Genomic DNA, 23,564 nt, shown 5'->3' on the forward strand with positions numbered 1-23,564 from the left:
TAAAGAGGGGTATTTCTGACTTCTTGTTAAATCTAACAGTAAGAGGGAATGACGTCGCCCTTTTTGACACCGGTGTGTTGCTCAAACCTGTTTCATCTAACCCTAACCTTCACTGAAGTTTCAAGATGGACTTTGCTGTAAAAGCCACATAATAGATCAATTTCGATTGGATTGTTAATCATCCACATGTTTTTTTGGCCCCAATGATTGCCGCTTGTGACTATATTCTGTAGCATTTTAACATGTAGAAAAAAAAAATAAATAAAAAAAAAAAAATATATATATATATATATAGATATATATAGATATATATAGATATATTGCAGAAAACACAAACTGTTGTCTGCTTAGACGCCATGATGAAATTTAAAATACTGACATTTCAAGTTTAACAAATTAAGTACAGAGATATTTAATTATCTTTCTTGTCCTATAGGTCACAGTTTCTTTACATCACATATTGTCTATTGGCAGTTTGATATTATGTACTGAATACAAAGAGAGCCTTTAAACACTGTCATATCCTACATGTAATTGTCCACGTCTCAAAGATGATGTAACATTTCTGGATCGATTTTTTGTGAACCCTAATGCAGATCTGGAGGGAGCTGTAATGGACACAAGTCTGGATGCTTGATGTTATTGAACACTTTCATTTGCAAAAAAAAAAAGAAAAGAAAAGTGAGAGCAATTATACAATTAAATCTTATCTTCAGAAATCTCAACAAACAGTTTTCTGCTTGAAGATTTTTCAATATCGATGGAAGATCACCGCACGATCACAGTCCAACCAACAGTAACAGAACTTCCGTTCATTCCTGCACATGAAACACAAGGTACAGAATCAATACGTATATACAAAATCCAATACACCTCATATTGTATTTATATAATGTATTCACTACGACCTTTAGTGGAGCAGAAACTATTCTGCGAATTTGTCTGCTTCTTTATCATTCAACACATCTGTTCTCTCTTGTTTTATTTTGATAATGTGGATAAAATTATATAATGTTGAAAACTGATAGAAATGTTTGACTGTATAAATCATAACCTGTATGTCTTGAAAACTGATTTGAAATTTGTGAAGAGGCCCAAGTTAGATTATTCCTGTTTCTATCACTTTTCTGAGTAAATGAACAATTATCTGACCCAAGAATGGTAAATTATGGTGTGCCCCAAGGCTCGGTTTTATGCCCTTTGTTGTTTTCTCGACTGAAGACTCATCTGTTTAGCGAGGGATGTACAGTAGTTACTGTAAATTTCCATATTCTGGTCTTTCTGTACCACTAGCTCTTTAAGGTGGGAGTTTTGTTTCTTTTTTCCCACTGTTACTTTAATTAATTATTTACTATAACATCTTTTCTTTATCTACCCACACCTTGGGAACACCCATTCAGCTCTGGGCTACCATCAAATCCAAACTTGTGCCACATCTGTCATCATAGAGTTTCATGTGACGAGTGTCTGTCTTATGCTGTTTGCATCCCTCCTATTTATTGAAAATCATTGTAAATATTTAATAATTAATAAAGAAATAATTATAACTAAATCTATGTGGTCTGATCACATCTGTCCAAATGAACATATGTGTGCTTTGTCAAGACATCCTCTTATGTTCATAGCACTAGTTTTGTCTATCTTTTCTTTGTCTGCCTGTGATCACTTGGACTGCTGTTATCATTTCATCCAGCCACTATCCGCCATTGCCATCTGTGCTTACCACATTTTGGATCTGCAATATTGTTATTGAGCTTATCTGTTAATAAAGTCACACTTGAGTTCATCGTCTGTCTTGAGTTTCATGTGTAACATGACCTTTCCTTGCTGTTTTCTTCTTATCTATTTGAACATCACAATATTCCTTGTAAAACTGCTTTGGAACAATATTGTATTTATGTGATATATTTAGCATAATAATAATAATAATTTAATATACAGTGTTATATTGTAGTTGTTAAATGATAACTGAATGATGCTGATATTGTCATAGGTTGGTTCAAATCAGGAGAGTGTAGGCAAGGATCTAATTGCAGCAGTCATTTATTAAGCAAAACTCAGGAACACCAGAAGACTGGAAAACCAAACCATATAAAACAGACGAGAACAGACAAAGAACTTAAAGGCCCTCTGAAATCGAAATGTAAGTTTTTTAGCTTTTAGTATGAATATGTTAGCCGTAAGGTTATGAATAAGCTAGTGTGCTCCAAAACAATGACAAAATTCGCATTTAGGAGATATAAGCATTCAAAACTTACTGTCTCTCACTTAAGCTTAAATGGATCACAGATTTTTATGACATCACTGCGGACTTCAGCTTCTCATCACATCTTCTGTCCAATCAAATTCTCTCTAGAATCTAAAGCGTCCCGCCCCCTATGCTATAAGCACCACCTGGCCAAAGCGACCATTGACACGTCACGGAGCAATATGGGTTGGAGATGTGTATTCAGTTGCTCAAACGCTCAAGTTTTATTCCATTTTCCAACTGTACGTTGGTTAAGAATGAAATGGCTAGAATTTATTCACACCTCTACTATTGAATCCAACGTATCATCAGTGCTCGGATTCGCTTCCATGGTGCTGTCAAGTACGACTTGCAGTCTGTGAGGTAAACTAAACGCTATTGGCTATTTGAAAAGGGGGAGGAGCCATTCAATTTGTTCCGCATTAGCTTCCTGTTTCACTGCAAATTACATCAACGCTCATACAAAGCTGCATGTTCCAAGGCACTTCAGTGGGACTTTAACAAAACAGGGAAATATACATACGCAAGATAATGAGGGGTAAAACAAGGCACATGTGGGACAAATCAATTAACTACTGAGTAACCATGGCAAACTAGGACACAGGGATTGGGGAGGGGGTGTCAGAGGAGTCTGTGGAGGAGGTGATCATGGTGGAACAGCTGTTGGAGGAGAAGAGCATGTGGGAGCCGGTGGAGTGGGATGTCCAGATGGAGCCGGAGGTATGAAGGCCCACCAAATAGCACTTGGGAGTTGCAGAGCCAGGGGACAGAAGACCGAGGCGGAGTCAGGGAGCCTGGAGACCAAGGCAGAGCCAAACAGCTGGAGAACCACAGTGACACTGCAGGAGTCAAGGGATCCAAGGACCATGGCGGAGCCAGGGGCTGGGAAGGCCGAGATGGAGCTGGAGAGAGTGAAGATGATGGTAGAGCTGATGGGATTGAGGAGCCCGGTGGAATCCACCGAAAGCCCAAAAGTTTGCAGAGGAGCCAGGGGGGCAATGAACCCAGGCAGAGACGGTAGGAGGAGGTACACCAGTGCAGCCGGAGGGATGACAGGCCATGGTAAAGCCGAGAGACCTCTGGAGCCATCCCAAGAGAGGAGTGGAAGCATATGTGGGAGTCCATTCCGAGGTATGTAAATCAATAATTGCTACCTTCGGGACCACCGGACTGAGGATCACCCACTGGGGAGCTTTGGGACCACCGGACTTGTCGCAGAGCATTAAGAGGATCTTCCTCCTTTGCTGCCTCCTCTGCACTGGGGTCAACAGGGTGACGGCTGGAGGATGGAGAGGACTCCGGAGGTTCTGGGAGGGCTGGAGTGGAGCCAAGAGACTTCTGATGGATGTAAGTGAACTGTGGAGGCTCTGGGGAAACTGGATTTGGGCCCTCTTCCGCTTCTCCCACAAAAAAGGAGGACCCACTCAACCATAGAGCATAATCCATGTATTTTGCCAGGGTACAGTTGGTTTCTCCCACTGGCATCAGTTGACACATGACAATGAGGATAATAAGGGGTAAAACAAGGCACAAGTGGGAAAAATCAATCAACTAATTTTGGCAGCCTAGGAAACAGGGATCAAACACAAGAAAAGAAAGCAAATACAGACAAGACGTGACAGATGTCTATGTCCATACTCTTCCATTAGACTAAGACTAATGCTTATTTGGGATAAAAATAAAAACTCTGTACCTTTCAGTTTGTATTGGTGAAAATGCTCAACTATACTATATTTCATATATAATATTAATATGATTATATTATAATGTTTACAACAATTATATGCTGATTGTACATGTAGATTATTATGTTCTGTTATATATTATATTAATTCCTTCTAATAGTTTTGATCCAGATGAGACGATCCGGGAACACAATCTGTTGCTTGTGGACTCTATAAACAGAAGAGGAGAGTATATTTAGCATCAAACACCAATTTGCCTAAAAACAGTAGTGTTGAATGTTTCAAACACCAAGATAAATGTTGTTGTCACGTGTTATTTTACATGATCCATTAATTATAATTTCTTAGCCAAAACAACTGTTTGATATATTTTTTGTTACGTTTTCTATTTTTCTTTTTTTCATGAATTGGTTTGTTTCACAAACCACAGTTTTAGTTTCCTGAAGAGCCATTAAAAGATCATAATACATACATAAAAATGTTAATGTACATAATGTCAAAAAGCAGCTATTTTAACAGGGGTGTGTAGACTTTTTATATCCACTGAATGTTGTAGATATTGAATGTAAGATATCTTTTTAACTTAGTATTTAATATTTAAAAATGTTATTCTTCTCAAATATTTCATTATGCTCACAACTAGGGGTGTAGCAATATATTGTGTCACAACATTTCGCAATACAAATAGTGTGGATAGTGACAGTCTGTATCGTGTATAGTTCACCCAAAATGAAAATTACTGTATTTGAAAAAATTCAAGTTTACAGAGTTTTAGTGTCAGCACTACATTAAACTACATTATTATATATAATGTTAAAAATCATGTATAATAATACAATAAGGAAATTTGTGTGTGCTGATAATGCCAAATGTCTTATGTTACCAGTAAAAAGTGGCCTATATATTTTTTTAATATATCTAGTCAGTGACAGAGTCGAAGCATATTCATCTAAAATAATTCTGTATCTTCAGCGGTAACCCTTCCTTTTACAGTCCCCTAATTACTAGGTATTTACCTGGTAAATATATGGTAAGTTATAGTTGGTTATTGGTAATTACCACAGGTAACAAGTATGTAAATGCAGAGAAACTACAAACTAATTACTAAGTATTTACCTGGTAAGCATATGGTAAATTATAGTATTTTAGTGTGTAATTACTTAAGGTGATTAGTATGCAATTACAGAGAAACTACCAGGGGGAAAAAACACCACTGTTAAATATCAACTCAACAAAGTACTGTGTACTTGTTACCTGTTTAGGTTGGTAATAACTCAGATTTAATTGTGTACTTCCTCAGAATGTAGGCAGAATGTAGGCAATTTTTAGAAACACCTCCAGTATTACCCATCAATTCAAGTTAGGTGTGTAGTTATCCTAGGGTTATATTGGTAACAGTCCATGTTTATTCATTACTTTCTTGAAATTAAGACGGTAGTTTCCAATAAATTACCTTGTCTTACATAGTTGTTGTTCATTGCTACACCCATTTATAGAGGGTTTATCAAATAATTTACCTTACACTTACCTGGTAACTACCCCGCAGGAACAGTTTTCCCTAATGTCATGGCACATCTTAAATACTGGGTATGTTCTTGCAGATGTTTTTACAATTTACTCAGTAAGTAAAGTGCAACTGTACAGTAAAATGAAGCCTTGTTTATTTCCATGGTATTACCGGAATTGTACCATATAACCTGATCATTCCCTTTTCCATATAGTCACAATTTTTTACCTCGTATGTCCTGCAACGTTACCAAGGAAAACACGACAATTTACTCGGTAAGTAAAGTGCAACTGTACTGTAAAAGGAAGCCTGTTTATTTCTATTGTATTACCAGACTCTTACCACATCCTTTGCTACTGCTTAAACATTTTTGAAATCACAAACTTTTACCATGTGTGTTCTGCAACTTAACTAAAACATTCCAGCCTGGTCTCATTAATACCTAGTATTAATACGTAATTTTCAAAGATAGAAAACTACATATGCTACAATTATGAAGAAAAACAACATACGTGGTGTAATCACAATAATTTATTTATTGCAAAAATGTCAAAACCGGTACCAAAAGTCATTCACATGACGATGTGTTGCAGCCACAGTCCTCTCTTTCAGTATATAATAGTTTTGAATGAGGTACAGAGCAGAATTTAAGTTATTAATCCATGAAAATGTTCATCCGGCTTCGCTCTGTGTGAAGGCGTGCGCGCTTCTCCATTTCAAATGTAGTTTACCAACTGAAATACGGCATGTCGCAATCTGTGGCGAGAGCCAATGACAAAGAGTATAGAAGTAACAAGAGGCGAAACTCCGTTGCAGTTTTGACAACAGCCACTAGGTGGCGCTTCAGTAGCGCGGCCGCCATTTTGGACTGAACCAACGGCTTTACCGTTAGCACAACTACTGTACAGCATTAACATTATGTCTGGAAATAATTGGAAACAAAGAAAACAGTGTTCTGCCATCAACTGCAACAACTACCAGTGTACAACCAATCAACTAGCATTTCATAGATTCCCCAAAGATCCAGAGAGGTAAAGTAGAAAAGGTTTTTATTAACTTTAAAGTGAGCTAACGTCAACGATAACAGGTGCTGTAACGTTAATGTAACCGCAGTAACAGTTTGCTAATGTTATGTATTTGGTCGAAATTGTCAAGACTCAAAATGGGCTTTTTAAATCGCATACTTTCAGAGATATATGAACACCTAACCTGGCAAATGACCGCTTTATTAATTCATTGTTATCACTAAATTAACCCTTTAACTAGTGTCACCTTTTTTTCACATAAACATGAAAATCACTTTCCAAACTTAAATGATTGTAATTCAAGAATGCTTTGGAATTTAGACCTATGGTTGGTCTTGTTTTAATTTGTCAGATTATTGTTTAAGTGAAATAAATTATGAAAGTGAAACAGAAAAAAGTTATATAAGTTTGAGTTTATTAAAATGTACAAATTTAAAATATAATTATTTATATTTTATATAAAATATATATATTACAAAATATATTTTACTCTAGAACTGCAAGAAAATGAAAGCAAAAAATCTGAACAAGTTGTGTTCCACATTTTAGGTTGATATGTTGATATTTCGCTTCCTCACCCTTTCTGCCGTGTGCTCTAACGTTACACGGTTTGGAGCTGCGCGCTCTTGCTCGCTCGCTCTAGATTCCGGGTGATTTTAGCTAATTTGTGGGCATCAGGGAGCCGCTATCAATATGCGGGAGACTCCCGGATCTTCCGGGAGACATGGGATGTCTGCTCTAGAGATATTAAAAACTAGAAACTACTTTTTAGTTCATTTAAGCGCTTTTGAATTTGAACCGGTATCGTTCAATTCTATGACAGCTGTGTTGCGTTCAGTCCAAGATGGCGGAGCTGCAGCTCTGCGCATGGGTGAGTTTGTTGCAATGGAACGTTCTATTGAGTTTCGCCTCTTGGTACTTCTATACTCTTTGCCAATGAGCGTTTGATATCACTGCCGTAAAACATGTCGTAACGCTTCTTGAGGGCGCATTTTTGAATTTGAATGAATTCATCACGAGCGCGGGATTTGACAGTTACGGACTGCGCTGCTGTGATAGCCTGTGAAATGGAGATGAAGATCACTCACTGGATAAAGGGCTGAATTTGGATCTCTTTCTTACAAACGTATGGATTCTAAAGATTTGGATTATATCAAGTATAATAAAATTGATGTCTTTTGTGAATTTATGTTGGGTTTTGGTGTATTACTGTTCTATTGGAGAAAACGCATTTTGTGTCTCACTGTAAATAAACTAAATATTAAAATGGTTAAACGATTAAATAAGGTATTTTAAGGTTTTAAAGTGTATTCTTTTTTAACTGCATGTAGGCTAATCGTTTTTGTGCTGTTAATACGTAAACATTTTACATTTTAGTGCTGTAAATACGTCGGTATTAACGTTATACGTTTCTGTGTCTATAAAACGTAAGTAAATGTACGTATGGTAGAATTACACTTTACGTAAAAATACACACGTATTCTCATGAGATCACGTTGAACATTCTCAGTAAGTAAAGTGCAACTGTACTATAAAAGGAAGAAGAAGGAAGCCTTTTTATTTCCATGGAATTACTGGGATCTTACCCAATAATCTGTAATAGTTACAGTTAACGTTACGTAGCTATGTAAGATCCCAGTAATACAATAGAAATAAACAAGGCTTCCTTTTACAGTACAGTTGCACTTTACTTACTGAGTAAATTGTCATGTTTTCCTTGGTAACGTTGCAGGACATACGAGGTAAAAAAGTGTGACTATATGGAAAAGGGAATGATCAGGTTATATGGTACAATTCCGGTAATACCATGGAAATAAACAAGGCTTCATTTTACTGTACAGTTGCACTTTACTTACTGAGTAAATTGTAAAAACATCTGCAAGAACATACCCAGTATTTAAGATGTGCCATGACATTAGGGAGAACTGTTCCTGCGGGGTAGTTACCAGGTAAGTGTAAGGTAAATTATTTGATAAACCCTCTATAAATGGGTGTAGCAATGAACAACAACTATGTAAGACAAGGTAATTTATTGGAAACTACCGTCTTAATTTCAAGATAGTAATAAATAAACATGGACTGTTACCAACATAACCCTAGGATAACTACACACCTAACTTGAATTGATGGGTAATACTGGAGGTGTTTCTAAAAATTGGCTGCCTACATTCTGCCTACATTCTGAGGAAGTACACAATTAAATTTGAGTTATTACCAACCTAAACAGGTAACAAGTACACAGTACTTTGTTGAGTTGATATTTAACAGTGGTGTTTTTTTCCCCTGGTAGTTTCTCTGTAATTGCATACTAATCACCTTAAGTAATTACACACTAAAATACTATAATTTACCATATGCTTACCAGGTAAATACTTAGTAATTAGTTTGTAGTTTCTCTGCATTTACATACTTGTTACCTGTGGTAATTACCAATAACCAACTATAACTTACCATATATTTACCAGGTAAATACCTAGTAATTAGGGGACTGTAAAAGGAAGGGTTACCGCCTATTCATTTACACACCCAATGTAATACCAAATTTAGTATTTTAATCAACAGTACATTTTTTTATAATCTTTTATCATATATCTTGGAGTATCGCAATAATATTGTATCGTGAGTTTAGTATCGTGATATGTATCGAATCGTGACATGAGGGTATCGTTACAACCCTAATCACAACATGTTGAAATGTCCTGTAACAGTGGAAATGTTCAAATACATTTTAAAAGTGTGACAACTAGCCCCAGTCTCCCATGACAAGTGGTGTTGTGTAAGTGACGTACCATCTACTGACAAAAGAAGTTGAGCTTCTCCTCACAGTCTCTCTGTGTCCAGACCCTTGTTTGATTGTCCAGGGCTCTACAACGAAGGTTTCTGGCAGGACACTGGGGCGGAGACCAGGCCGTAAAGTCAAGATCATCTCCATTGACCCAGAACCACTCTCCAGCTAGGAAGGGCAAACCAGTCCACACATTTCCAGTTTCATCCTGTGGGATTTGTCCTAAAGCAGAATTCATCCTGTTCATTGAGCTCAGACTCGCCAGATCATTGTAATGTTTTCTGCAGTATTCCAGAGCTCCTTCCCAGCTCTCTTTCTGCCGCACCAGAACAATCTCTGATATGTTCATACAGAAGAAGGCATATTTCTCCGTGCATTCAGTGTCATGCAGTTTCTTATGACCTTTGTGTAGAAAAGCGCATTCATCATCTTTAGGTTGTTTATTATTAGTATCCCAGTTAATTTGTGTTGCGTTTTCTCCTCTGGTCCACTTCCAGACTCCTGATATTTTGTGGAGACCAACCCAGGCATCAGAAGTTTGACCAACTGCATCTTCCAAAAATTGCTGCTCCTCGCTCTCACTGGTGAAGGTGGACAGGTCATGAAAGGAAGTTTTGCAGTGAAGTTGCGCAGAATCCCATTTCTTCTTCTCATTCACGAAGAAATGTTGTTTAATGAGCCCGGAGGAGAGTCCGTAGAGCTCCAGGATTAGGAGCACAGTGAGTGTCGTCTTCATCTTCATCCAGTGAAGAGGTTTCGTGATTTGTCAATGATCAGTTAAGGTGGAGGACAGAATTGTGCATGATGACACTGACTCTCTTTTACTTAAGCTGACATACAGCCAATGACAAAAGAGTGTGAGGGTGTGACCAATCACAGCACACCTTTACAGTCAGAACAAACAAATCAGCTGCATTTAACCAATCAAATAAACCTCATAATATTTCTAAGAAAGAAACTGTGGGCAGGTAAAAACAAACATGTGATTAAATGAAACAAATGAAATTAAATTATTTTTGCTTTAATTTACTTAAAAATTTTAAACAATTATTTAACATATAATTTTATTGTGTCTGACCAATTTACTTAATACAGTTGAGTTATATAAGTGATTTTTGTAGTAGTTTTAAAGTAGCATTTAATAAAACCATTAGATGTCTAAATGTGAAACATGCTGTAGGCCTATATAGTTTGAAACTAAAGTTTAACACACAACTACAAACAAAACAAAATCACAGAAATATTTATTCATCACTAGATTAGACCAAGTAAACTTCAAACTCAACTGAACTAAAAAAAATAAATAAAAAAAAATCACATATTTTGCAAAGCATCCTGAAATGATTTATTCTGTCATGTGACTTCCTCTCAGGTTCTCAGAATTAAAGATCTAATGCAAATTAAAACTAGGAAAACAAATCATGAAAACTATCTAAACAAGCATTTAAACATTTGCCTGTGAAAATAATTGGAACACAATGCAAACATTTAATGCAAACATTCTCTGGTAAATCCACAGACGGTGACCTCTTAACCAAGGATAAATTACCTGCCTAATTATTTGACATGCTTTTTTACATTTACTCCTTTAGCAAAATATTTTGTCAAAGCAACTTAAAAAATGAGAATAAGCAGAAGAAATTAATCAAAGAGAGACATGTAGTGCTGAGAGAGAGAGAGAGAGAGAGAGAGAGAGAGAGAGAGAGAGAGAGAGAGAGCGTGTGTGTGTGTGTGTGTGTGTGTGTGTGTGGACAATCATTGATTCAAAGTTTAGTTTTGAAGCCAGCTGTGAAGCTGTGTGTAAAAAGGGGCATCAACATTTGTTCTTATTAAGGAAACTGCAAATTTCAAAATTGACAAAACACTGTTGATTCTGTTTTATCATGCTTTTATCGAATCAGCTTTGTCCTTTTCTTTGGTGTCCTGCAACAAGAATTTCTCTTTAAAGAGCCGCAACTCTGTCAACCAAATTGTGAAATGGTCCAGTAGGTTGATAGGGGAGCCGCCACTTAACCCTGCTTCACTGACTGTACACCAGCACTTGTGTTGTCTATTGTATTGTCTATGATATGTATGAGAAACAGCCTGAACTTGTTCACCGAAACCTAATTTACCTATAGCTATAAAATAAAGGAACCTGGACCTGATTAATGACTTGTAGATGTAAATCTCAAATTATACAAATTATACAGGCAAAAGCTGAAATGAAGTAGCATGCATATTTGCAATACATTTCCATTTGGGCTCATTCTCAGAAAATACCATCATGTGTGTCCCAGTGACTAATGATATAATGACAGGAAAATTAACTTACATTATTTGAATAGTAATAACAACATATAATAACAGTATAAATCAGAAATGTTTTTGTCAAAGCAAGTTTACCAGCAAGTATTTTTTAGACATTTAAAATGTTTCCAAATGATTAGCAGTGAAATGTATTCGATGTAAAAGCTGCCTCAAAACCATATTTCACCGAAGACAGAATTAAGAATGCAAAATTAACTAAAAGGTGTTCTTTGAGACAATATAACCTGTGGATGTATCGGTTGAACTCTGTCCATAGACATTTGTGAATTGTAGATTTATTTGATGCAACTGCAGATGGTGCTGGTGTAATGGGTCTGTATTTGGATTTTAAGTGGAATTTTCAAATGTAAAGTTTGTTTTTGTTGTTCCTGATATACCTTTTCTTATATACATCTTTATACATAAAGATATTGTGGCTATCAGGTGGTAGGCCTCACCAGGCCTCCCTGAAGGTGAGCTCCCACAGACTGTGGTTATCAGGTAGTAGGCCTCACCAGGCCTCCCTGTGAGTGGTTTCCTAGCGGTGCTGGGTTCAGGAAGCTAGTGGCCTCTTGCTATCAGTTCAGCTGGCTTTAGCAGGCAGCTGCTGAAGGCGAGCTTGTGCCCTGGCTCGACTAAAGTGTTCATTCTCTGCTACTGGTTCCCTCCCAGAACCTTTTTTTTCTGCCTACAGGTTTGCCTACCAGGTGGACATATGCTCCCCTCACCGAGGGTCACTATGAGCATGCAGACTCCTTAGTCTGGTCAGATGGTCGTAGGCCTCTCATGAGGCCTCCCAGTTAGATCAGCCCTTAGGCCTTCACAGGCCTTCTCAGTGTTTTGAAACACAAACACTGGGTAGATCCGTGGATCGAGTAGAGAAACTCCCCTCGCTAGCAAGGGTTGGAAAGCACTATGCTGAGTCATACTCTCCGGGATATCCCGTCTCTGAGATCCGGGACGAGTGGTTCACTGCCAGCTTCGCAGTCCATCGGGTTGGATGCCTTACCTAAGGCAAGTGTCCAGAGGCTCTGTCTTCGGACAGACAGGAAGTGGCCAGACTAAGTATCTATGTACTGATGCCAGGTCAGGCTGTCCTGGTGGCATTTCGGGGTGAGTACGTTCCCCTGAATAGTGATTGGCTGGGGTTCCTTCGGGTTCCCTAGCCACATTCCCTAGAAGGGACCACTTCTAATCGAAAGCTTCCAGGTTCCAAGCCCTGAGCAGGCCCAGGTAGGCATTTCATTTAACCATGTTTATGAAGGTTTTCCTGCGAGGCTTATAGCTTGGGCTATGACCGTAGGGAATGCTGTCATTGACAGCCCAGTGTGACCTGAGGGTGAGTGGTTCTAGCGTTTCATTTGAATTTGCTGGTTCTGACAGTTGTCACTGCCACCTGGCATGCACTCCCCTTAGCATGGCGGCGTGGGTATATCGTTCCCCTTGCGTCATTCGACGCAGTGCGAGTTCCCTTTCGAAAGGGAACATCTCAGGTTACGACTGTAACCTATGTTCCCTGAGAAACAGGGAACGAGACACTGCGTCTCCTTGCCATGCCTTGGGGCCTGCCTACCAAACAGTCCCTTCAGATTCAAGTCCCAGCTCACTGCCTTTTCCTGATTCCGTCCCCATCTATCTCTCCCACTTCACTTCCTTTCTATATACTGTCCTATCATTATAAAAGGTAAAAACGCCAAAAAATAAATCTTTAAATTTTTTGACATTAGGGACTTTAAGCAACAGCCTCTGGTGGAATGGCAACGGCATTCTATTGAGCAAGCATGTGTCAGGTTTAGAGAAGGCACGAAACCAGCAGATGTAATGGTGAGTAGGTCATGCAAACTTGAGATGAAGATAGAACTTAGCTGAATAGTAATATGAATGTCTTTGCAGGTGGAGTGGAAACCAGAGTGGAGAATGATGATGAAGATGATCAATGGAGAAGGCAGATGGTAGATCGGAATGAGGAATGAAGATGAGTATCTCAGGTTGGTAGATCAGGTAAGTAACAGGTAGTAAGTCTTGTGCATCCATGTAAAGACGAGACCAGACACTGAACAGAAGGTGAAGGGTTGTATAAAAAAAGGGAGTGAATGATGAGGTGATGATGAGGTGCAGGTGTGGTGAATCAGTATTCCGGGGAGAGTGAACGAGTGGGCGGAGTTTGCAGATCTGGTGGATCCCTGACAGCGTGACTTTAACTGCTACTGTACTTCGCGACGTTCTACTGTAACCGTCTACTACAGGAGAACAGCTAATTTGCGGTTGTCGTTTATACATAGCAGATTAACCCACTGAGGTCGGCTGTCGCGCCGGCGCGATAGGCTCGTTTTTTTCCTTATCAGTGCAACAGAGACGAAAAATACTCTGTTGATTTTGATCTTACATACTTGTGTTTTACATCACTCGATCCTGTTAAGTGTGTATTATTTTTGTGTATACTCACAATAAAAACAAAGTGTTGTGCTTTTTGCCAAATAAAGAAAAATAAACATGATGCGAGTTCTGCTTTCTCTCTGTCAGTGTAGTCCATTCTGAAACGCGTCCGAAAATGAACTGTAACTCAGCGAATTCTCAGTCAAATAGACATACAGACACACAGGCATGAAGCTTGAATTCTCTTCTTTTAAATGAAGTAATTTTTATATTAAAAAAATATTCTCAGTTTATGTAATATTTATGAAAAGAGAGAGATGTCAGTCGTTCTCATCTCAGCTCATTAAGTTTTAATGTGACTCCGCCCACGGAGAGCGCACGCTATTCAAACGCAAATAATCTGAGGTGATCCAGGCAAACCCGTGAACGCCCACATCAGCTGGATAACACACACCGCGAGTTCACTTTCAGACTCATGTACTTTACGACGCTGTGAGGAATAATACTATCTTGATAATAATCCTGGAAAATTTACCTCAGAAGTTCTGGAAGTTTCATTTTGAGGAGCAACAGATCCGGCTGAGGAATAGGTCAGTTCTATATCTGCTTTGTTCTAAACACAAGTGTCTGTACACGCTGAATGAATGAATGCACAGATGCGTGCTGTTATGTAGCTGCAGCTGGCAAAAAGACTGTTTAAATATGAATCGCGTTTCTGAGTGTGAATTAATGAATGCACAGATGCACGCTGTTATGTAGCTACAGCTGGCAAAAATACTGTTTAAAAATGAATCGCGTTTCTGTGTGTGAATGAATGAACAGCTTTTACCAAACTCTATTGCTATACTGAGATGAGTAAAAATCGGATAGATTATAAAGTTTTTACTGTAAAATACTGCCACATCAAATAAGCTTATAATGTTGCCAATTTCTGCTCATATGAATTGAATTACGTATGATAAAATGTATACTTTAGTTTTTACAAAGAAAGATTACACTGGAAATACTGATACAATTTTAATTGTTATAATTGTATAACCTTTTTAATAAAATAGCACAAAAAAAAAAAAAAAAATATATATATATATATACAGTATATATATATATATATATATACAAGGATAGATGTAAACAAAATCTTAAAAGGTCAATATAAGCCTTCTATTTAAATAATTTTATTATGCTTTATTAGTGACACATTTGGGTAGAGAATATATTCCAAATCTGAAAATACAGTATGAGAACAATTAACTGCACAATTACTAGAAATGTTTACCTTGGATATTATACAATTTGCAAGCACAATTTGTGGAAAAAACAACAACAACTGTGAACCAATTATATATATATATATATATATTGTCCTTGCATTCTTTCTTGTGGCTCAGTCACACACCTGAATGAAAGGCTCATTACGTATGCAGTATATTGCCTTTCCAAACAAAAAGAGTCGTACAAAATTTAAATAAATGTATTGTTTTATGTGAATGAATAGGAAGGATGATTTTCACATCATTTGGAAGAAAAAACTCTAGGCGACAAAATGCATTATTCAAAAGTCGCATGGACACATATTTAGTATGTGTTTTGTGGCCTTATTTCAGACATTTTCATTTTTTGTTTTTTCAATAACCATGCATAAACATTTTCTCAAAAATACAAACATGTACATACATGTTGCTCACATATTATGGTAGCCCTGTTTGTGCTAAATAGAGTGTAATTACACCTTTGCCATTAATATGTTTATAAGCAACTGAAAAAAGCACAAATGTAAGAGCATGTCAGAACATCTCAAGGACCCCAAAAACACCTTAGACCCCAGAAGGTTAAGAAATGTAATGTAATGTTGTATGGTATGTGGCATTATAATTGTTTCTGTACATCATTATATGCCCAAAGCAACCCTTCTCTTGCTTTTAAAAAATGAAATGAAATCATCCCCTACGCCGTCCTCTTTACTGTTGTTTAGTTTAGTTGTTGAGTTCCTTAGCTACTGCAGTTAACCGTTTACTTCTGGCTGCTGTTGTCGTTCCATCAACAATTAAAAATAAAAAAATTCAACAATCAACAATTAAAGCTCCTAATGCCTGTTAGTGAAGACATGTGCATCTATGCAATATGTATAAATATTTATTCCAAACGAGAGCTAAAAACCTGCCACGATGAGTCAGCCCTAGGACAAGTGACCCTCGCCCCGGAAGAGCAGCCCCCCAGTAAGTCTGACCAGGGACATCAGTGGCCGAGGGTATTCTGGTGGAAATAGAGACTGAGGACTGGCTGATTGACTTAGCACGGAGGTATCGTCTCCCACCCTGTCCCACCCCTTGTCTCATCTTTCATCCCTGTTTCTAAACAGGACAGAGACCTGCATGGACTATGTCTTACCTTTGACTCTGTCAAGTCTCCATCTGCCTCCGTCACCACTGTGCTCAGCCAGTCCTCCAGCCCCACCTCTGCTGGAAGTTTGCAGCCCTTCACCATCAATGCCTTGCTGTGACGTCGAGCCGCAGGTCATCCAACCACCATTAGCGCCTGAATGAGCGCCTCTGATCACCTTTGTCATGGTTACTGATATGATTAGTCCTCTTAGTTCAGCTGTGTCTCCTTATTAACCCCTTAAAGCTTGCATTAATTGTGGAAAATGGAATATCATTATTTACAGCAGGTTGTTACAATTAAAAAGAGATTGTGAACCTGCACAGGCGCACATCCAATGAAGCAAATAGATGGTGCATTGATGTGACCTTTGAACTCCATGAAACATGCATGAATTTAATGCATGCATTAAATCTCACGATTACAAAGAGCCCAGACACAACATAATCCATTGCGTTGATCACAAGAGATTTCTTACGAAGTGGTGCATACTTAAAAAACAAGTCTCTCATCTTTCCGGGATGCAATGTATTTTCCAATATTCCCGGAAACGTCCGTGCTTGTTTTCAAACATGGAATAACACACAATATGTATCATCTTAAAGTGTAGAATCTCAGCTTTTTAATGCATGTAACCACTTTGATCAACTTTTAACGAGTGCTGAGTAGTCCCTCTAAACCGGAGTGTACCGCCCGCTGGCTGTGAGAAATTCATAATAATTTTTTTCAAAACTACTGCCTTGATCAACACAATAGGTGTCATTTAAAAGCTTAGAGTCTGAACTTTACAATAAATGTAGCCATATGATTAAATCCTAAGTAGTGCTGAGTTATTTGCTGATAAATAGAATTTCTTTTTTTCTGACAGAAAGCGATGCATAAGGATGTAGTGTAACGACGCCCAGTTCCAGGAATACACTAATATTTTGTTGTTAGTACCAGTTTATAACAATTATTAGTTAACACTAAGTTGTCAACACTTCGGAAAAAATAATAATTCGTGGTTACACTACATCCTTATGCATCGCTTTCTGTCAGGACTTTTCGAGGACTTTTCTCAACTCAGTGAAGTGACCTTGACGTCTGGGTTAGCGGTAGCATGAGCCGTCAGGCAAGTGTTATTTAAATAAACTCCTGATGTACTTACAAACTTTCCAATGCCTCGTTTTATGAGTACAGAACCTATATAGGTATATTTGTACAAATATTTGTACTACTGTAGAAGTTTGGTACCATTCTGGGCAACATTAGTGGGGTAATTTACGAGATACAAATTTGGAGCCAATAGCGCCTGCACTAAGCCATCCGGCTGATATCTCTAAATAAGCTCTAACTTTAAAAATGTTCAACCAAGGGAAAAAAGGCTTCTGGCGGGGTGTTTGGCTCATGTCATGTATGTATGTATGTATGCGTGATCATCAACACATTAATAGCTGAAACTCTTGTTATTTTAAGTTTAAGAATGTAATGTTTTTGATTAAATCATTTCATGAATAGTTTTGGTTTTAAATGTTTTACCATTTCTGACCATTGGGTGGCGGTGTTGCATAATAATTTTGTTGCTTGTATATTGATTTCTTTATTTATGAACTTGATGATTCTTTATTTGAGAGATTGGTAGCTTTGGAAATAATGTTTGTGTAATAATACTCAAGACATTTGTTAATATATATATTTTATTCCTTTCCTTTTGTAGATCACACACATCTATAAATACCCTATTAAGCTGTAAAGCCTGTGTATTGCTGTGTTGCGTACAGCCAAAGACTGTCAACACTAAACCTCCTTTGCATGGAACTGATTGAATCCAGTGTGTTCTGATCGACACCCCATAGAGGAAAGCTAGAAATAAACCATCACCTATTACAGTCCAACCTTTTTCAGTCCTACTATCGAATAGAATCTGGCATCTGGCACATGTAGACTCAACACGTACCAGATGTGGGTCGGATCTGGGCTGACACTATGTTGCTGTCTGGGCTGTCACTTCAACTGAAAGATGAAGGCTGTGATATTAATGTTGTCCACAAGAGGAAGCCACAGGATAAAGAATCTTTTAAGCCTTTTAACCTGGAAAGAGACTGTTTTGTTTGTCTTTTTCAAGATAATGTATATTATAGAAATTCTATAAAGACACACTTATTTACTGTTGTGGTATGAATAATAAAACAAACGTGTTAAACTGCAATTATAAATAGCCTAATTATACAGACAACACATTCTCAGCAGCTCACAAGCACCTGCAGACCAATAATTATTCCATTTATTTACCTTTTACAACATGCAGACTTGAATAATATGATAGTTTTGTGCTGCAAATGATATCTTTATATTCATTTGAAACTGTCCTGTGACATTCTATGACATGCAATTCATCTACTTAAATGTTGAATTTATATGTTGAATATGAGTCCACACATACAACACATACATTGTGATTATGCGTTATGACAGTAAACATTTTTAAAGAGGGGTATTTCTGACTTCTTGTTAAATCTAACAGTAAGAGGGAATGACGTCGCCCTTTTTGACACCGGTGTGTTGCTCAAACCTGTTTCATCTAACCCTAACCTTCACTGAAGTCTCAAGATGGACTTTGCTGTAAAAGCCACATAATAGATCAATTTCGATTGGATTGTTAATCATCCACATGGCTTTGGCCCCAATGATTGCTGCTTGTGACTATATTCTGTAGCATTTTAACATGTAGAAAAAATAAATAAATATATATATATATATATATATATATATATATATATATATATATAGATATATAGATATATAGATATATTGCAGAAAACACAAACTGTTGTCTGCTTAGACGCCATGATGAAATTTAAAATACTGACATTTCAAGTTTAACAAATTAAGTACAGAGATATTTAATTATCTTTCTTGTCCTATAGGTCACAGTTTCTTTACATCACATATTGTCTATTGGCAGTTTGATATTATGTACTGAATACAAAGAGAGCCTTTAAACACTGTCATATCCTACATGTAATTGTCCACGTCTCAAAGATGATGTAACATTTCTGGATCGATTTTTTGTGAACCCTAATGCAGATCTGGAGGGAGCTGTAATGGACACAAGTCTGGATGCTTGATGTTATTGAACACTTTCATTTGCAAAAAAAAAAAAGAAAAGAAAAGTGAGAGCAATTATACAATTAAATCTTATCTTCAGAAATCTCAACAAACAGTTTTCTGCTTGAAGATTTTTCAATATCGATGGAAGATCACCGCACGATCACAGTCCAACCAACAGTAACTTAAAAACAGTTTAAGAAGAAGTGCTGTTCAAGAACTTCCGTTCATTCCTGCACATGAAACACAAGGTACAGAATCAATACGTATATACAAAATCCAATACACCTCATATTGTATTTATATAATGTATTCACTACGACCTTTAGTGGAGCAGAAACTATTCTGCGAATTTGTCTGCTTCTTTATCATTCAACACATCTGTTCTCTCTTGTTTTATTTTGATAATGTGGATAAAATTATATAATGTTGAAAACTGATAGAAATGTTTGACTGTATAAATCATAACCTGTATGTCTTGAAAACTGATTTGAAATTTGTGAAGAGGCCAAAGTTAGATTATTCCTGTTTCTATCACTTTTCTGAGTAAATGAAAAGGGCTGGGTTTCCCGAAACCTTCTTGACGCTACGTCGTTCTTAAGTTACACCTTAAGCTGTACCTTATTGTTAATACGTGTTTCCCGAAACGTTCTTAGTTAAGTATACCTTCTGTAAGTCATACTTTCGGAAGGTTGGTCTGGACCACTTTTAGCTTTACCTTATCACTGTTGCAGGTCTATATGAATATAATTCTGAAGTTTTAATACACCCAGACAGTATTAAATTAGGCTAATTCAAGTGTTTTCATGCAAAGAATAAAATTGTCATTACACTGAATAGAATTTTAATTATATTATTATATATAATAAAATTTTATAAATTTATTTTAATTAACGAGCGCTTTTAAATGTCAGTGAAAGCATAGGCTACTGTCAGTTAAGTCCTATTCGGAAGCTAATATTGTTTCTCATGGGCTCGTACAGTAAGTCGGTTATTTTAGTGCCGTCCAATCCATAATATCAGTGTTTTTTTCTTACCCAACCCGCGTAAAAATCCCTGGCCAAATTAGTACCTACTGTTTTTTGACAAACAGGCCGTACGTTAATTTAATTGCCGTCTGAATCCACATCTCTGAGTTTACAAGAAGAGATTCAAAATCCACTGTTTAAATCCTTTTTGATCACTGCCGAGCACCGTACGTATGACGTACACTTTTATTACTGAAATGCTGTAAAGTATTTACAAGAACAATATTTCATCACAGCTCCATCTCAGCGAACAAAAATAGGAAAGAGAAGAAACCACACAAATAATTGAAATGGTTATTATGGCAGCAATATATGATACAATTTTAAAATATGTCGGCAAGGCTATTATAGGCTATTATAGTTTGGGTTATTTTTTATAATATCCCATGAGTCCTAATAAATGCATTTATTATAAATTTCAACTATTTCTGAAGTGCTTATTTTATAAAGATCACCGCTTTCTCACATAAACAGCCCCTGCACGAGAATAATTGATTCTCGAGCCATCGATATGAACAAATTCAGCAGCATCGCCACGGACAGCACCCAGTAACGTCGCACGTAAGAAGGTATATCTTAAGCAGCTTCCTAAGGTATAGATCGGGGAACACACCTAGAAATGGTATACCTTCAGTTAAGTTATACCTTAAGAGTCTTCGTAGCGCGCTAAGAGACAACGTTATCGGGAAACTCAGCCCAATTATCTGACCCAAGAATGGTAAATTATGGTGTGCCCCAAGGCTCGGTTTTTTGCCCTTTGTTGTTTTCTCGACTGAAGACTCATCTGTTTAGCGAGGGATGTACAGTAGTTACTGTAAATTTCCATATTCTGGTCTTTCTGTACCACTAGCTCTTTAAGGTGGGAGTTTTGTTTCTTTTTTCCCACTGTTACTTTAATTAATTATTTACTATAACATCTTTTCTTTATCTACCCACACCTTGGGAACACCCATTCAGCTCTGGGCTACCATCAAATCCAAACTTGTGCCACATCTGTCATCATAGAGTTTCATGTGACGAGTGTCTGTCTTATGCTGTTTGCATCCCTCCTATTTATTGAAAATCATTGTAAATATTTAATAATTAATAAAGAAATAATTATAACTAAATCTATGTGGTCTGATCACATCTGTCCAAATGAACATATGTGTGCTTTGTCAAGACATCCTCTTATGTTCATAGCTCTAGTTTTGTCTATCTTTTCTTTGTCTGCCTGTGATCACTTGGACTGCTGTTATCATTTCATCCAGCCACTATCCGCCATTGCCATCTGTGCTTACCACATTTTGGATCTGCAATATTGTTATTGAGCTTATCTGTTAATAAAGTCACCCTTGAGTTCATCGTCTGTCTTGAGTTTCATGTGTAACATGTCCTTGCCTTGCTGTTTTCTTCTTATCTATTTGAACATCACAATATTCCTTGTAAAACTGCTTTGGAACAATATTGTATTTATGTGATATATTTAGCATAATAATAATAATAATTTAATATACAGTGTTATATTGTAGTTGTTAAATGATAACTGAATGATGCTGATATTGTCATAGGTTGGTTCAAATCAGGAGAGTGTAGGCAAGGATCTAATTGCAGCAGTCATTTATTAAGCAAAACTCAGGAACACCAGAAGACTGGAAAACCAAACCATATAAAACAGACGAGAACAGACAAAGAACTTAAAGGCCCTCTGAAATCGAAATGTACGTTTTTTAGCTTTTAGTATGAATATGTTAGCCGTAAGGTTATGAATAAGCTAGTGTGCTCCAAAACAATGACAAAATTCGCATTTAGGAGATATAAGCATTCAAAACTTACTGTCTCTCACTTACGCTAAAATGGATCACAGATTTTTATGACATCACTGCGGACTTCAGCTTCTCATCACATCTTCTGTCCAATTAAATGCTCTCTAGAATCTAAAGCGTCCCGCCCCCTATGCTATAAACACCACCTGGCCAAAGCGACCATTGACACGTCACGGAGCAATATGGGTTGGAGATGTGTATTCAGTTGCTCAAACACTCAAGTTTTATTCCATTTTCCAACTGTACGTTGGTTAAGAATGAAATGGCTAGAATTTATTCACACCTCTACTATTGAATCCAACGTATCATCAGTGCTCGGATTCGCTTCCATGGTGCTGTCAAGTATGACTTGCAGTCTGTGAGGTAAACTAAACGCTATTGGCTATTTGAAAAGGGGGAGGAGCCATTCAATTTGTTCCGCATTAGCTTCCTGTTTCACTGCAAATTACATCAACGCTCATACAAAGCTGCATGTTCCAAGGCACTTCAGTGGGACTTTAACAAAACAGGGAAATATACATACGCAAGATAATGAGGGGTAAAACAAGGCACATGTGGGACAAATCAATTAACTACTGAGTAACCATGGCAAACTAGGACACAGGGATTGGGGAGGGGGTGTCAGAGGAGTCTGTGGAGGAGGTGATCATGGTGGAACAGCTGTTGGAGGAGAAGAGCATGTGGGAGCCGGTGGAGTGGGATGTCCAGATGGAGCCGGAGGTATGAAGGCCCACCAAATAGCACTTGGGAGTTGCAGAGCCAGGGGACAGAAGACCGAGGCGGAGTCAGGGAGCCTGGAGACCAAGGCAGAGCCAAACAGCTGGAGAACCACAGTGACACTGCAGGAGTCAAGGGATCCAAGGACCATGGCGGAGCCAGGGGCTGGGAAGGCTGAGATGGAGCTGGAGAGAGTGAAGATGATGGTAGAGCTGATGGGATTGAGGAGCCCGGTGTTGAATGTTTCAAACACCAAGATAAATGTTACGGCAAAAAAAGGTTGTCACGTGTTATTTTACATGATCCATTAATTATAATTTCTTAGCCAAAACAACTGTTTGATATATTTTTTGTTACGTTTTCTATTTTTCTTTTTTTCATGAATTGGTTTGTTTCACAAACCACAGTTTTAGTTTCCTGAAGAGCCATTAAAAGATCATAATACATACATAAAAATGTTAATGTACATAATGTCAGAAAGCAGCTATTTTAACAGGGGTGTGTAGACTTTTTATATCCACTGAATGTTGTAGTTATTGAATGTAAGATATCTTTTTAACTTAGTATTTAATATTTAAAAATGTTATTCTTCTCAAATATTTCATTATGCTCACAACTAGGGGTGTAGCAATA

The 23,564-nt window shown here is 37.4% G+C and overlaps 1 protein-coding gene across 2 annotated transcripts in view; it reads right to left on the bottom strand.

The window, feature by feature from the left end:
* Positions 1–359: 359 nt before the first annotated feature.
* LOC311088927 (uncharacterized protein) overlaps positions 360–23,564 on the bottom strand; it is a gene marked incomplete at its 5' end in the record, with an annotated part of 42,424 nt that continues 19,219 nt past the window's right edge. The window contains one exon of one of the 2 annotated variants that reach the window (XM_084123312.1): positions 360–818. In XM_084123312.1, the coding sequence (XP_083979438.1) occupies positions 769–818 (50 nt within the window). In that variant the 3' untranslated portion in view covers positions 360–768. Of the gene's footprint in view, positions 819–21,993; positions 23,117–23,564 lie in introns of those variants that run through there. The other variant, XR_014607587.1, reaches the window with a different exon arrangement.

This window comes from Abramis brama, assembly GCF_963993115.1.
Source record: "Abramis brama genome assembly, chromosome: 8".
Taxonomy (NCBI): domain Eukaryota; kingdom Metazoa; phylum Chordata; class Actinopteri; order Cypriniformes; family Leuciscidae; genus Abramis; species Abramis brama.